This window comes from Taudactylus pleione, unplaced genomic scaffold, assembly GCF_031769625.1.
Source record: "Taudactylus pleione unplaced genomic scaffold, aTauple2 ptg000496l, whole genome shotgun sequence".
NCBI lineage: Eukaryota > Metazoa > Chordata > Amphibia > Anura > Myobatrachidae > Taudactylus > Taudactylus pleione.
In genome coordinates this window covers 518101-530503 of record NW_028284898.1, presented here as the reverse complement: position 1 = coordinate 530503, position 12403 = coordinate 518101, and the positions used below count along the sequence as shown (strand labels likewise).

Genomic DNA, 12403 nt, shown 5'->3' with positions numbered 1-12403 from the left:
TTTTCAATCATACAGTTAGTTCACAACATAATGGAGGCAGGTTGCTGTGTTCTATATTAAGTATTAATCATAATTAACTTTTTCTCATGCACACCAGTCCTGTTCAGTATCTATCCCATTGTGGTTGATAAGCAGGGGCATTAAGCAATGCTAGTGATGTCACTCTACTGTGTTGTAGGCCATGTTCTTAGATTATTTTTTGTAGAACAAACTCATAGAAAAAGTTATAATATTGCTTAATTTTCTCAGTTTCTGTTAGCAGCTTAAAGTAGAACTACAGTACATTTGCTGATAAACTTTTAGACTATTCTTCATCTGGTTGAATGCAAGAGGTTCTTCTACAAGGATTCCAGTAGCTTCCCTATACTATGTGGCATAGAACATAGGAATTCAGGAATATAGAAGATGATTTAGCAGAATAAACAAATATTAGAGATTAATTAGGGTACATAGTTGTTAGGGATGTGCGCCAACCCCCGTGTTTAGGTTTTGGTTTTGGATCTGTATCTCCTTCAAGGTTTTGGGTCTGGATTTGGTTTTGCAAACCACCCTCAAGTGTTTTGGTTTTGCCTTTGGATCTGGATTTTTAATATAAAAAATAGATAGAAAGTTTTAAAAACAGCTAATATCATGTACGAATTTATAATTCATCGTCATTTATACAATCCAAAACTAGAAATTTGGATTTAAAATCCGAATTCCAAACGCAAAAAGATCAGAACCGCAACATGGATTTACCCGGATCTCCTCAGGAGATTAGAACCGCGATTCGGATTTACCCGGATTCTTGAAATTCGGTTGGATTCGGATTTCTGGAGAACTGAACCGCACATCTCTAGTAGTTGTCTATGACAGTGAAATGCTGATAACAGTGCTTGTGCCAGAGTAGAGTTCCAAGTATGCAATTAATAAAAACACATATGGGGAGATGTATTACGTCTTGGAGAGTGATAAAGTGGAGAGACATAAACTACCAGCCAATCAGCTTCTAACTGTCATGTTGGAATTGGTATGAAATACCACCGGCCGCATGGCGGCAGTTCGATTCCCGTCAGCGGCAGCCCGACAGGAGCAGAGTGCGATGCAGCGGAAGCCCGACAGCGCTGGAAATCCCGATCGTGGATAGGTAAGTATCCACTAACCTAACCCCCCTAACCCTAACCCTCCTTAGGGGTGCCTAACCCTAACTTCCCCCCCAAGTGCCTAACCCTAATCCCCCCTCTAAGTGCCTAACCCTAACCCCCCCTTCCCCGCTGCCTAAACCTAAGTCCCCCGGGGGGTGCCTAACCCTAACCCTCCCGGGGGGTGCCTAACCCTAAGTCCCCCCCTGGAGACCTAACCCTCCCCCCCACGGCTGTCCGCTTGCGGCGACCGGCATCACTACGATCGTGATGCCGGGCGCCGGTCTCCCGACGTCCGGGAAATGCGGGTGTCTACATCTATACGCCCGGCATTTCACCCTTGCCGAGATAAGACAGTCGGGAAGCCGGCTGCCGGTATTTAGGCAGTCGGCTTCCCGATTGCCTCACGCCATGTTACAGGCTGCATTTGAAAAATGACAGTAAGGAGCTGATTGTTGGTGGTTTATCTATCTCCAAGACTTAGTATATCTGCCCCATAAAACCTGCTCTCAACATTACTTTTAAATAAATGTTTCTTTTTTTTACCAATACCACCGAGCTCATAATAATCTCAGCCAATAACTGTTTCACATGTACAACATGCTCTCTAACGACACTGGGATATGCTGTGGATATGAGAGTGCATATTGTATACATGTAACATGGTTTGCATCTTAACGTCTATGATGAGATTATTAGAATTATTTGCTTGTGACTAAATAGGATGTACCAGATACCATCTGATTGGTCAAGTTGCAGAACACTGCAACCGATAGTGCACCCACTTGATTTGAAAATTCTTTTAGATCAAAGGCCCATATAATGCTCCAAATGAAAGGAAGCTGGGGGATTGTTAGGATGGACAAGTAAAGATAAATAACAGTGCCCTTGTTATTAACCATGTTGGTTGAGATGGTAAGGAAAATAATTAGTTTACTATTAAGTGATATGTATAAAATTACTAGTTGAAATGATTCAGTTTACTATAGTGTAGTAATTGCTCATCTCCATAAGAACATACCATATGACATAAAATTAGAGCAAACGATATATCACAGTTCAAATAATAAAAAAAAAATATTTAATTTACTCTGCATTTTTCAATAAATCCATTAGGTTGCACTATTGCCAAACTGGTCTGGAAAAGACGCTCTTCTCTCCAGCATATGATTAGTCAATATATTATTATCTGAAAACCTGTGTATACACAGATCTTGTCTGTTTTCATAATACACATGTTCTGGAGCCAAATTTATACTGGTAATCCTGCGTCATCATAAGCAACTCGGTCGAATCTCCATTTGCGACTGAAGTAAATTCAAGGTACAAATCTATAAAGCGCTGCAGAATATCTGTGCACTATATAAATAACAGGTAATAAATAAATAATAATAACAACAAATGTTTACAACAGTACTTTGTTGGTATGAATCAGAATGGACATGTTTTGCTTTTGATCCAGAATATTTTTACAAATATTGTGAATAGGAACAAAATGCAAAGACGTCTGCCACAGATTATTTTCTGTTTCAAATTCCCAGAAGTACAATCTCGCAGTAGTTTCCATAGTAACATTTGGAAACAAATTTAATAGTAAAGTGGACTCCTGTAAGGTGCAACGGAATAAGTTGCGCTATATAAGAAACTGTTATTATTAATAATAATAATAATAATAATAATAATAATAATAATATAAACTGATATTAACACACCATGGAAAATTGAGACTGTAGAAGTATATAAATTGAAATGATCCTGTGGGGCTGATTCTAAAAATCAAATGCAGGTATGACCACGACTATGGCTTCACATCAGCGGTGGTTTAAGAAAGAAGGGGGCCATTGTGCAGTCTGCATGCAAGCCCCCTCCTCTCCGGCTGGGCAGTAGACTCTGGCTTTGTGCAGAGTCTACTGTGCATGCACATGTCTTTGGGAATATGATGTCTGCGATATGTTCCTGTAGATATCTCTAGTGCACATGTGCAAATCACTGTTGAAATGGCCGCCACATCATTTCCCAGGTAAATTCAGTCTGTAGCATCAGCTGACATAGGATTCCGGAGGGTATGCAGTCAGGAAGCCGATGGACGAAATGCCAACCGCTGGATCCCGACTGTGCAATCCCAGCACCTATCATTATCCCTACTCCGGGAGCCCAATGTCCGGCATACCGAATAAAGGTAAGCCAGGCGGCAGGTGTAGACAGCCATGGGGGCAAGGGTTAGGTTATGGGCTCCCGGCGGGGACTTAGGGTTAGGCACCCCCCCAGGTGGGTTAGGGTTAGGCTATGAGAAGGGGGGTTTGGGCTAGGCACCCCTGGGGGGAGATTAGGGTTAGCCACCCCCCCGGGAGGGTTTAGGCTGTGGGGGCAGGGTGGTTAGATTTAGGCACTTATGTGGAGGGTTAGGGTTAGACTCTAGGGGGGAGGTTAGGGTTAGGCAAGGGAGGGGTAGGGTAAGGGGGGGAGGGTTAGGTATAGTTAGTTTACTTACCTATTGGGATGTTCACTACTGCCGGTCTTCTAGCGTTGGTCACTCATACCGATCCCCTCCAGAGAGGTAAATATAATAATTATACAGGGTGTGTGGGCCACCCCCTTGATCCAGGGGCCCATGTGCACTGCACACCCTCCACCCATTCTAGACCTACACATGCACAGTAGACTCTGGCACAATGTCAGAGGCTAATACACTTCTGGAGAGGAGGGAGCCCACATGAAGGCTGCACACGAGCCCACTCCTCTCTTAAACCCGTCCTGCCACCAGGGCCGCCGACAGATGCGTTGGGCCCAGGTGGCAGGGGGCGTGGTTTAATCACGGGAGGCGTGGCCTTTCTCCCTTAGGAAAAAAAACATGCTTGTGCGCTGGGTAAGGGGGCGCTGTGTGCCCAATGTGCACCGCCAATGGGGGGGCGCAAGCAGCATGATTGCTACCCCTGACCATAACCCCCCCTTAGGGGTGCCTAACCTCCCGCCAAGTGCCTAAACCTAACCCCCCTTCTCTACTGCCTAAACCTAATTCTCCTGCGGGGTGCCTAACCCTAACCTCCTATCCCCTAGTGTAACCATGACCCTCCTGGGGGTGCTGCCTAACCTTAAGTCCCCCCTGGGAGTCCCTAACCTAACCCTCCCCCCCACGGCTGTCTGTGCCCGGCGCCCGGCTTACCATCGATCAGGATGCCAGGCACCAGGCTCCCGGCCTAGGCAAAATGACAGGCATCAGGATTTTGACACCTGTCATTATGCCCTTGCTGAGATTAGACAGTAGGGGTGCTGATGGTTGGGATTTATACCGTCGGCATCCCGACTGCATTCTGGATTTAGAGATTTACAGAGGAACATGAAAGAGCTTTGTAAACAGGGACCCGTCAGGACTGTAATTCCAAGAGAAAACACTGATCACTAGAGATGAGTGGGTTCGGATCTCAGAGATCCGAACCCACCCGAATTTAGGGGTTTCGGGGCTATAAGAGCGCAGCTCGGATCTCCCTGCCTGCCCCGGATCCCTGACCTGAGGCAAAAACTTGCGAACCCTCTGTCAAGTCACGAGGTTTTGTTTTGAGCGGGCTTAATGCTGATTGGCTGAGTGAGCCATCTGTCATGGCTCTCAGCCAATTAGCATTAAGCCCATTGAAAACAGCACAAAAGAGGAAAAGAAGATGGCGCCCACCATCCCCTGCCGCCTGACACCACTGGGACCCCCCACTGCCGACACCGCTGGCACCCCCACTGGCAGCATCAACTGCTGCAGACACCACTGCTGCCGACACTCCTGAACTGCTGCCCGACATACTGAGGACACCATCAGCGACCCCCACACTGCCGACACTCCCAAACTGAGGACACCACCAGACAGTCAGCAAACCTGCAATGAAGACACCGCTGGCAACCCCGCACTGCCGACACAGCCAGCAAACCTGCACTAGAGACACCGCTGGCACCCCCGCACTGCCGACACAGACAGCAAACCTGCACTAACACACCGCTGGCACCCCCACACTGCTGACACAGCCAGCAAACCTGCACTAAAGACACCGATCACACCCCTGCACTGCTGACACAACCAGCAAACATCCATTAAAAACACCACTGGCACCCCAGCACTACAGACACATCCAACAAACCTGCACTAAAGACAGTGCTGGCACCCCCGCACTGCCGACACAGCCAGCAAACCTGCACTAAAGACACCGCTGGCACCCCCGGACTGCCGACATCACCGGTACCCTTCACTAAGGACACTGCCAGCACCGCAGCACTGCCATTCCTGAGGATACCATCAGCAACCCTGCTCTGCCGACACTGCTGTCATAGTAAGTGCACTATTGGTGTATCGAACCCACACTGTATAACTGAAGACAAAATAATGCAACAGGCATCAAAAGAACCTTGTAATGGGTGTAAAGTAAATTAAAGCTTGCTACACAATGGTAATAATGAAAGATGTTTTTACTACTTAAATGCAGAAGGTCTATACACAAATGTAATAAAATCAAGGTCAAAACTCCAAAACAAACACAAAAAAACAAAATGAACTCCAATCACACAAAAAATGTAACACCACTGAAATGGAAACAATGAACCTCATACAGGTTCATAGAATAGCGCTAAATTCCGCACGGAGGCGAGTATGAAGTGAGGTTCAATATCAAAAAGAGCCAACCACTGTTGTGAAGAGTTCTGAATGAACCCTATTGGAGAGTGGCGTCCCACTACTCCAAATGGGGTAATGTGTGTAGAGTAGTAAGGTTTTAGTTATGATGCACCTCACTGCAGCATCTCTGTGGAGGTGGTCCTGTTTTAGCTAGCCGGCATTGGTGTTGCAGAACGGGTGGGCTGCCTTGCAGGGTCGGTGTCAAACTCTAGTCTTTCTTATGGCAGTCGGGGTATGCAGGTGATTTTATTACATTTGTGTATAGACCTTCTGCATTTAAGTAGTAAAAACATCTTTCATTATTACCATTGTGTAGCAAGCTTTGATTTACACCAATTACAAGGATCTTTTGGCGCCTGTTGCATTATTTTATTTTCTCTCATACTGTGTCTGGAGGACTACTGGGCACCTCCATTTGCAATCGTCTGCTGCCTTGGGTAAACCTTACGAGTGAGCGCCAAGTGATCTATTGCTTCACACTGTATAGCACACTGTATCTGTGTTGGAAATTAGAAACTGATCTACCACATGTTAGTGCTGCCCACTGTGTCACTTAGCTTATTCAGCCAGTTAGCTGGATGCAACCTTTTGGCCTTAACTAGATGAAGCAAATAATATTGTGAGGTGGCCAAAATTGATTGGAAATTACTGGAAATAAATGTTATTGAGGTTAATTATACCGTAGGAACAAAAATAGGCACATTTTATGTGATTTTAGCTGTTTTTATGATTTTTTAAGAAAAAATCCAGATCCATAATGAAAACACGAAAACAAAACACGGAGGTGAGGTTTTGGCAAAACCAATCTAGATCCAAAACCAAAACACGCAGGTCAGCACACATCTCTACTGATCACTATGTTGATGAAATGTTTGTTCTGTGTAAGATTAGCTCCTTAGGAGGGTATCCTGTCAGCTTGATGACATTCAGGAGGACGACATTCAGAATGTACAACACCAGAATACTGACAGGTTCCGAATGGAGACCATTAGAATGTCAACATGGACGTTAAGGTGACAACCAATATGTAAGACATATTTTGTTGATGTTTAGGGTTTTGGTTAGGTTTAGGGTTATGGTTAGGTTTAGGGCTATGAGGTTTAGGGTTATGGTTAGGTTTAGGGCTATGAGGTTTAAGGTTATGGCTAGGTTTATGGATATCAGGTTTAGGGGTTTGGTTAGGTTTAGGGTTAGGTTTAGGTTAAAATAAGCAAACAACTTTTTGTGGACATTCTGATGTTAACATATTAAATGTCGACTTTCTGAATGTGTTGACATTTTAATCCTGTCAACCTAATGTTGACCTTCTGATTGTCGACTAGCCATACCACACCCTCTTAGGCATTTGTGTCAGTTTTTAACTAATTAGATTTAACTGTTTGTCTTGTTGAGCACTACAGTAGGTGCAGACAGCATATTATTATATTTATGGCAGTCACAGAATGATATGACCCATGAGCACATGTGTCAGACAAGGCTGTGTCAGTTATGGACGACATACACAAGTTCTGACCTGTGTTTAGAAGTAAAGACAGATTTAGTATGAGAACATTAGTAAAAAAAGTAAACTGAAGACAGCCAGAAAAACACAAGGATAATGATCTGGAATGAACAGGCATATAGGGTAGCCAGATAACACAGAGAGCAGACTGTCACAAACTCACGGATGGATTGTGGATGCTACCCGTATTCAGGAAATTGGCTAGACCTATTCCTGAGGCGCAGAGTCTAATGTGCCGGCGGTGTTCACCAGGGACCCTCGCAAGAAGGTATGGACTTGGCTGCGTCCGACACACAGGTAGCGGCCCTCAGGTTAGGTTTCCCTATACAGGTGCTGGCAACTTGGTTGGATTACTGGAGACTTGAGCATAGTCGACTAGCTGGGTCAGAACCAAATGGACGAGACGGTACCAGGGAGTTGACATAAATGGGTCACAGGGAATAGCCGTGGTCAGAACCAGATATCATTGAAGAACCAGGGGTCAGGCAGAATCAGAGTCACAAACACGCCAAGGTCAGAAACAATTATCAGGATATGCACAGGAACGCTGGGGTATGGTAATGGAGCCTATACTCTGGCACTGGAGTGCTCCCAGGAACTTCCTTTTATAAGTCAGAGTTCAAAACTAGCCCCAATCAGTGCTTCCTATTAGGGTGCCTGTCCCTTTAAATCTTTAGCAGAGCGGCGCGCGCGCTCCTAAGGAGGCCTCGACCACCTGCACACAGCCACCGGAGGCGAAGAGGAACAGCTGACAGCAGGTGTCGGGGATCTCCCGCCCGCTGCCCCATGCCAGCCAGGATTCCAGCATTGCTGGACCAGGTAAGAGAGACCTGGATTCGGTGGTGCCGTGACACAGACAAACTTATGCTTGTAGCACTGGATGGAGCAGGAACAGTAGTTGAGCATTATCATTAAAATAGGTGTATTATTTTTGGATAGCACAGTCTCATCTTTCTTTACTTGTCCTTCCTTATGTAGCAAATAGGTGGACCACTGTTACCTGTAGCAAGGAGCCACCAGACACATTATTGCAATAATGCAAACTTCAGAAGATCCAAGAGGTCCATGGGGAAAATGTTTTGCTACAATTCCTGGCAATATGTTGGTGGGTCATATACATGGTTATGTGATTTATAGCAAATTGCTACATCACACCCCCCATCCAACCACTTCACTGGGGAAGTAGCGGTCTGCCGGAGCTTTTCCCACTCTACCCGGAGTTTGTAGAACTTCCCCCAAATGTGAGAATCTCCTGAAAATTCCGGGAGAATGGGCAAGTGGGAATAATGCATTATACGCTAACCGCAAAGGGGAGAGGAGGACTGCATCTATGCAAGCCTCATCCACTCAGTTGAACTGGACACCCAATTCAGTTTTATTTAATAGGACATCACACATGCTGGTACCAGGTATAATGGGTGGGAAGAAGGTCTTGTCCTCAGAGATCTTCCTGCTTTGTAAGTAAAAAGATTGGGTTCAATAACTCACATTACATTTCTCTAACCCTACCCATGATATTCAGTCTTGTTTTTTAAACTAATGTAAAAATGAAATGGAATATTACTTAAAAATTTATATTGGGTTGGGTACAGAATGCTGATGGTCAGAATACCAACAGCGGATTTTGGCAAGTATTTTAACCCCTCCCAAATCCTAACCATAAGCTACTACTGATGCAATCTAATCTGTGCAGCCCAACCCTAAAGCTATCCCTAACCCTAATAGTTACCATTGGAATCTGTCGGTATTGTGACCATTGGCATTCTGACTGTTGGGATCCTGAATACATCCCTTAATATTATTTCATATTATCTGGACATGTATAAAAAATGTTGATGTGTTTCTAGGATGTTAGCACGATCCACTATCTCACATTATTTAACTTAATAACCACAACACTTATTGCATTGTATAACTTTGTTTTTTCCCTGTTTTCATATTGATGTTCTTCCATGAAACAGATGATAGAAACCTTCCATACTGGTCCATTATTATCATCTGTCTGGCATGTATCGTGACTTTGATGATGCTAGTGTGTCTCCTATGTACAGTAAGTATATGCAAAACAGAGACAATGTGTATAAACTACTATGTGCTGTAAAAGAGAAAACAGAAAGGAATGAAAGGCAGATAAAGTAGTTGAGAGAGAGAGATAGAAAAAAGAGAGAGAATGAGAGAGAGAGAGAGTGAGAGAGAGAGAGAGAGAGAGAGAGAGAGTTGTTGACCATTAGGCTGGTTTACTGTTTCACAATTATTTATAAAGACTTTGACTTTCACCAATCCACCGTCAGTCAGTGTACAAATGGTGAAAATTCAACACTATTGTCCCCAGAAGTAGTCATTCCACAAAAATCACCACAGGAGCACATAATTTTCAAGGAGATCCCAAAGAACCACAAGATAACATCCAAGGATCTGCAGGGCTCTCTCATACTGGCTAATAAGGAATCCACTACTCCCCAGAGAGCACATTGTTGTTTCTTTACATTTTTATAAAGACCGCCTTCATGAGCTAGAGGTTTCCTAAAAGACTGTTTTGTGGATGGATGAGTCTAAAATATAATTTTTGGGCTTAATGAGAATTGTTGTTTGGATAAAACCAGGTAATGCAATCCAACATGAGAACCTCATCCTATCCATGAAGCATTGTTGTGGCAGTATCAGCTATACTCACACATTTTCTAAAAGAACTACATATTCTCACTTGCATCAGGGTCAAGGTTTTGACTGGGCCATTGTTTTTCATTCACATTTTTGTTCTTGAGGAACTTAGATTTGCCTTGTGTTTCGGACATACTTGCCTACTCTCTGAGATGTCCAGGAGTTGCACAAATTTGGAGAGCACTCTCAGACTTCTGGGAGAGTAGATCCACCTTCCAGATCCCACCCACTTCCTCAGGAGGTATGGGGGTTTGATGCCATTAATAGTGAATTATGTGATGATAATAATAGTGTGTTTTATTACTTTTATAATTTTGTGTGTTTATATATTTTTTGTGTATCCATTAAATTGTTCATACCCAGGGTTGTATCTATGATGGGTGCAGGGTGTGTGGTGCACACGAGCACCTGGGTCCAGTGGGGCCTGCACCACACATCCTGCACCCAAATGATTTAATACTTACCTCTCTGAGTTCCCGCATCAGCTGTGTCTCAGCACTGCACAAAACGCTGGAAAATGGCAGCTGCTGACATTTTACAGCATTTTGCGCATGTGCAGTGAGGTAATCGCCATGAAAATACTGGCTGCGCCATCTCCCCCGGTGATCTGTGCATGTACAGTAGACTCTGGGCACACTCTAGTGCCCAGAGTCTACTAATGCTATGGTGGCCGGCAAGCCATGTGAGTCAGCTGCTGGCTGCTGGGGAGACACCCCTAGTTCATACATGGTTAATTAAATTGTGCATAATTTAGCATACAGTACCTCCAGCTAAAAAATATTATTTTTTATTATTAATTTTTGTTCTGTATTGCACAGTTTACTAGAATTTATTATACATACATAATGTATCTGTATGAACGTAGCATTGTTTTTCATTGTGTTATTATTTTTTAGATTGCAACCAGTAAAACAGCTGCTTGGTCCACACAGTGCATTTTGTTTATCATTTATTCTCTATATTTTTAAGTATTTATTATATTTTATTTAATATTTTTATATAAATATTGGATATCAACTTCCTTTCAGTGCCTTTTGTTTTTCTAATTTGAAACAGTACTCTCAAAAAGGATGCCAATGCACTTTTCCTCCAATCTCAGCTACTCATTAGGTCCATAAAACACATTTTCTGCGTCAAAGGTTCAACACTTTTCTAGGTCTATCTCTGGTTTGATTTAGCCTCCAGTTCCTGATAATTGAACCAACAGTGCCTTCTCTGAAATCCAAACACTTTGATATTGTATTACACATACTCCCTAATTTTTAATGTCTATTACTTTTTTTTAAACTTCTTTGTGATGCTCTTCAGATTTCATTTTCAAAGATGTCCTTCTGATTCACAATTTGAATAATGATCAATTAACTATGGGGTTTTTATGCAGAAAACATTGCAACTATTTTCAGCGATGGAAGCAACTATTATTCTTATCCTTAACATGTTTCTGTAATACAAAACAATAAGGTTGATTTCAGAGATTTATGATGAATCGATATTTCCGTCAATCTCGCCCTGCACATATGCAAGAGCCATACTGGACATTAGCAGATCTGGTACTGTGATGCTGGTCGTAGTACCCCGAAAGCCTCAGCATGACTGACATGCTGCTGGTGTTTGAGGGGCAGTGATGTGGAGCGTTACAGAAAATGGGGTGACAAAGCCAATGTTTGTGTCCTCAGACACAGTTTCATGTTTCTGGTAGCTTAGTTTTACTGAACATCCAGAATAACCTGAGGGTTACTCAGATGTCCGATAACCCAACTATGTTGACCTTACAGTATGCTGCATTTTTGAATGTGGCCAGCGGATCACAAAACCCTGCAGTTGGGATCTTTTAACATAAGACCCCACATGCGGCTTTTGCATATTTTAGCACAGGTGCCATTATTCGTCCACCTCTGAATCAGCCCCAATGTCACATTATAAAACATTTTTTTTCAAATATCTGAGTACACCATTTCAGTGTAGACTTTAATATTCAGCAAAATTTGAGAATTGGTCAATTGTCTGAACTTTCTTACAAGGTCATGAATTCTCCTCCTGTGACCAGTCTGCAGCTGCAACTGTTGGTCCATGCTACGTGGATGTTCTAAAGCCATGATATTTATATTGATATGGAGTCAGTTTCATAGGGAATTTGTTGATGAAGATCATCTACCCAAATTTATGAGGATTATTTATGACAGCAGAAATCTGTCTACGGGTAACTGTAAAGGATGAGTGCTGGTAACAACCAATCAAATGTTTGCCTTTATTTTCAATAGTCTACATACAAATATATAGATTCTGGTTAGTTGGTATGATCAACATTGTCTTTTCCAGACATTAACTTCTAGAAAAGTTTCAAAAAGTTCCCTTATATTGTATGAGTTGACCTTGAGAAAAACATGAACAGCAAATTAGGGCTCTGACAAATATGCACATGGTATATTAGTTTCACCTGAAGTTAACATAGATGTTGTTTTTTGTTCT

General features: G+C 43.1%; 1 protein-coding gene across 1 annotated transcript in view; it reads left to right on the top strand.

Annotated features, from left to right (window-relative positions):
• Positions 1-12032, top strand: part of LOC148502460 (uncharacterized) — an 82099-nt gene extending 70067 nt beyond the window's left edge. The window contains exon 6 of the mRNA XM_088449796.1: positions 11956-12032. Coding sequence (XP_088305922.1) covers positions 11956-12032 — 77 coding nt within the window. The remainder of the gene's footprint in view (positions 1-11955) is intronic.
• The last annotated feature ends 371 nt before the right edge of the window (positions 12033-12403 follow it).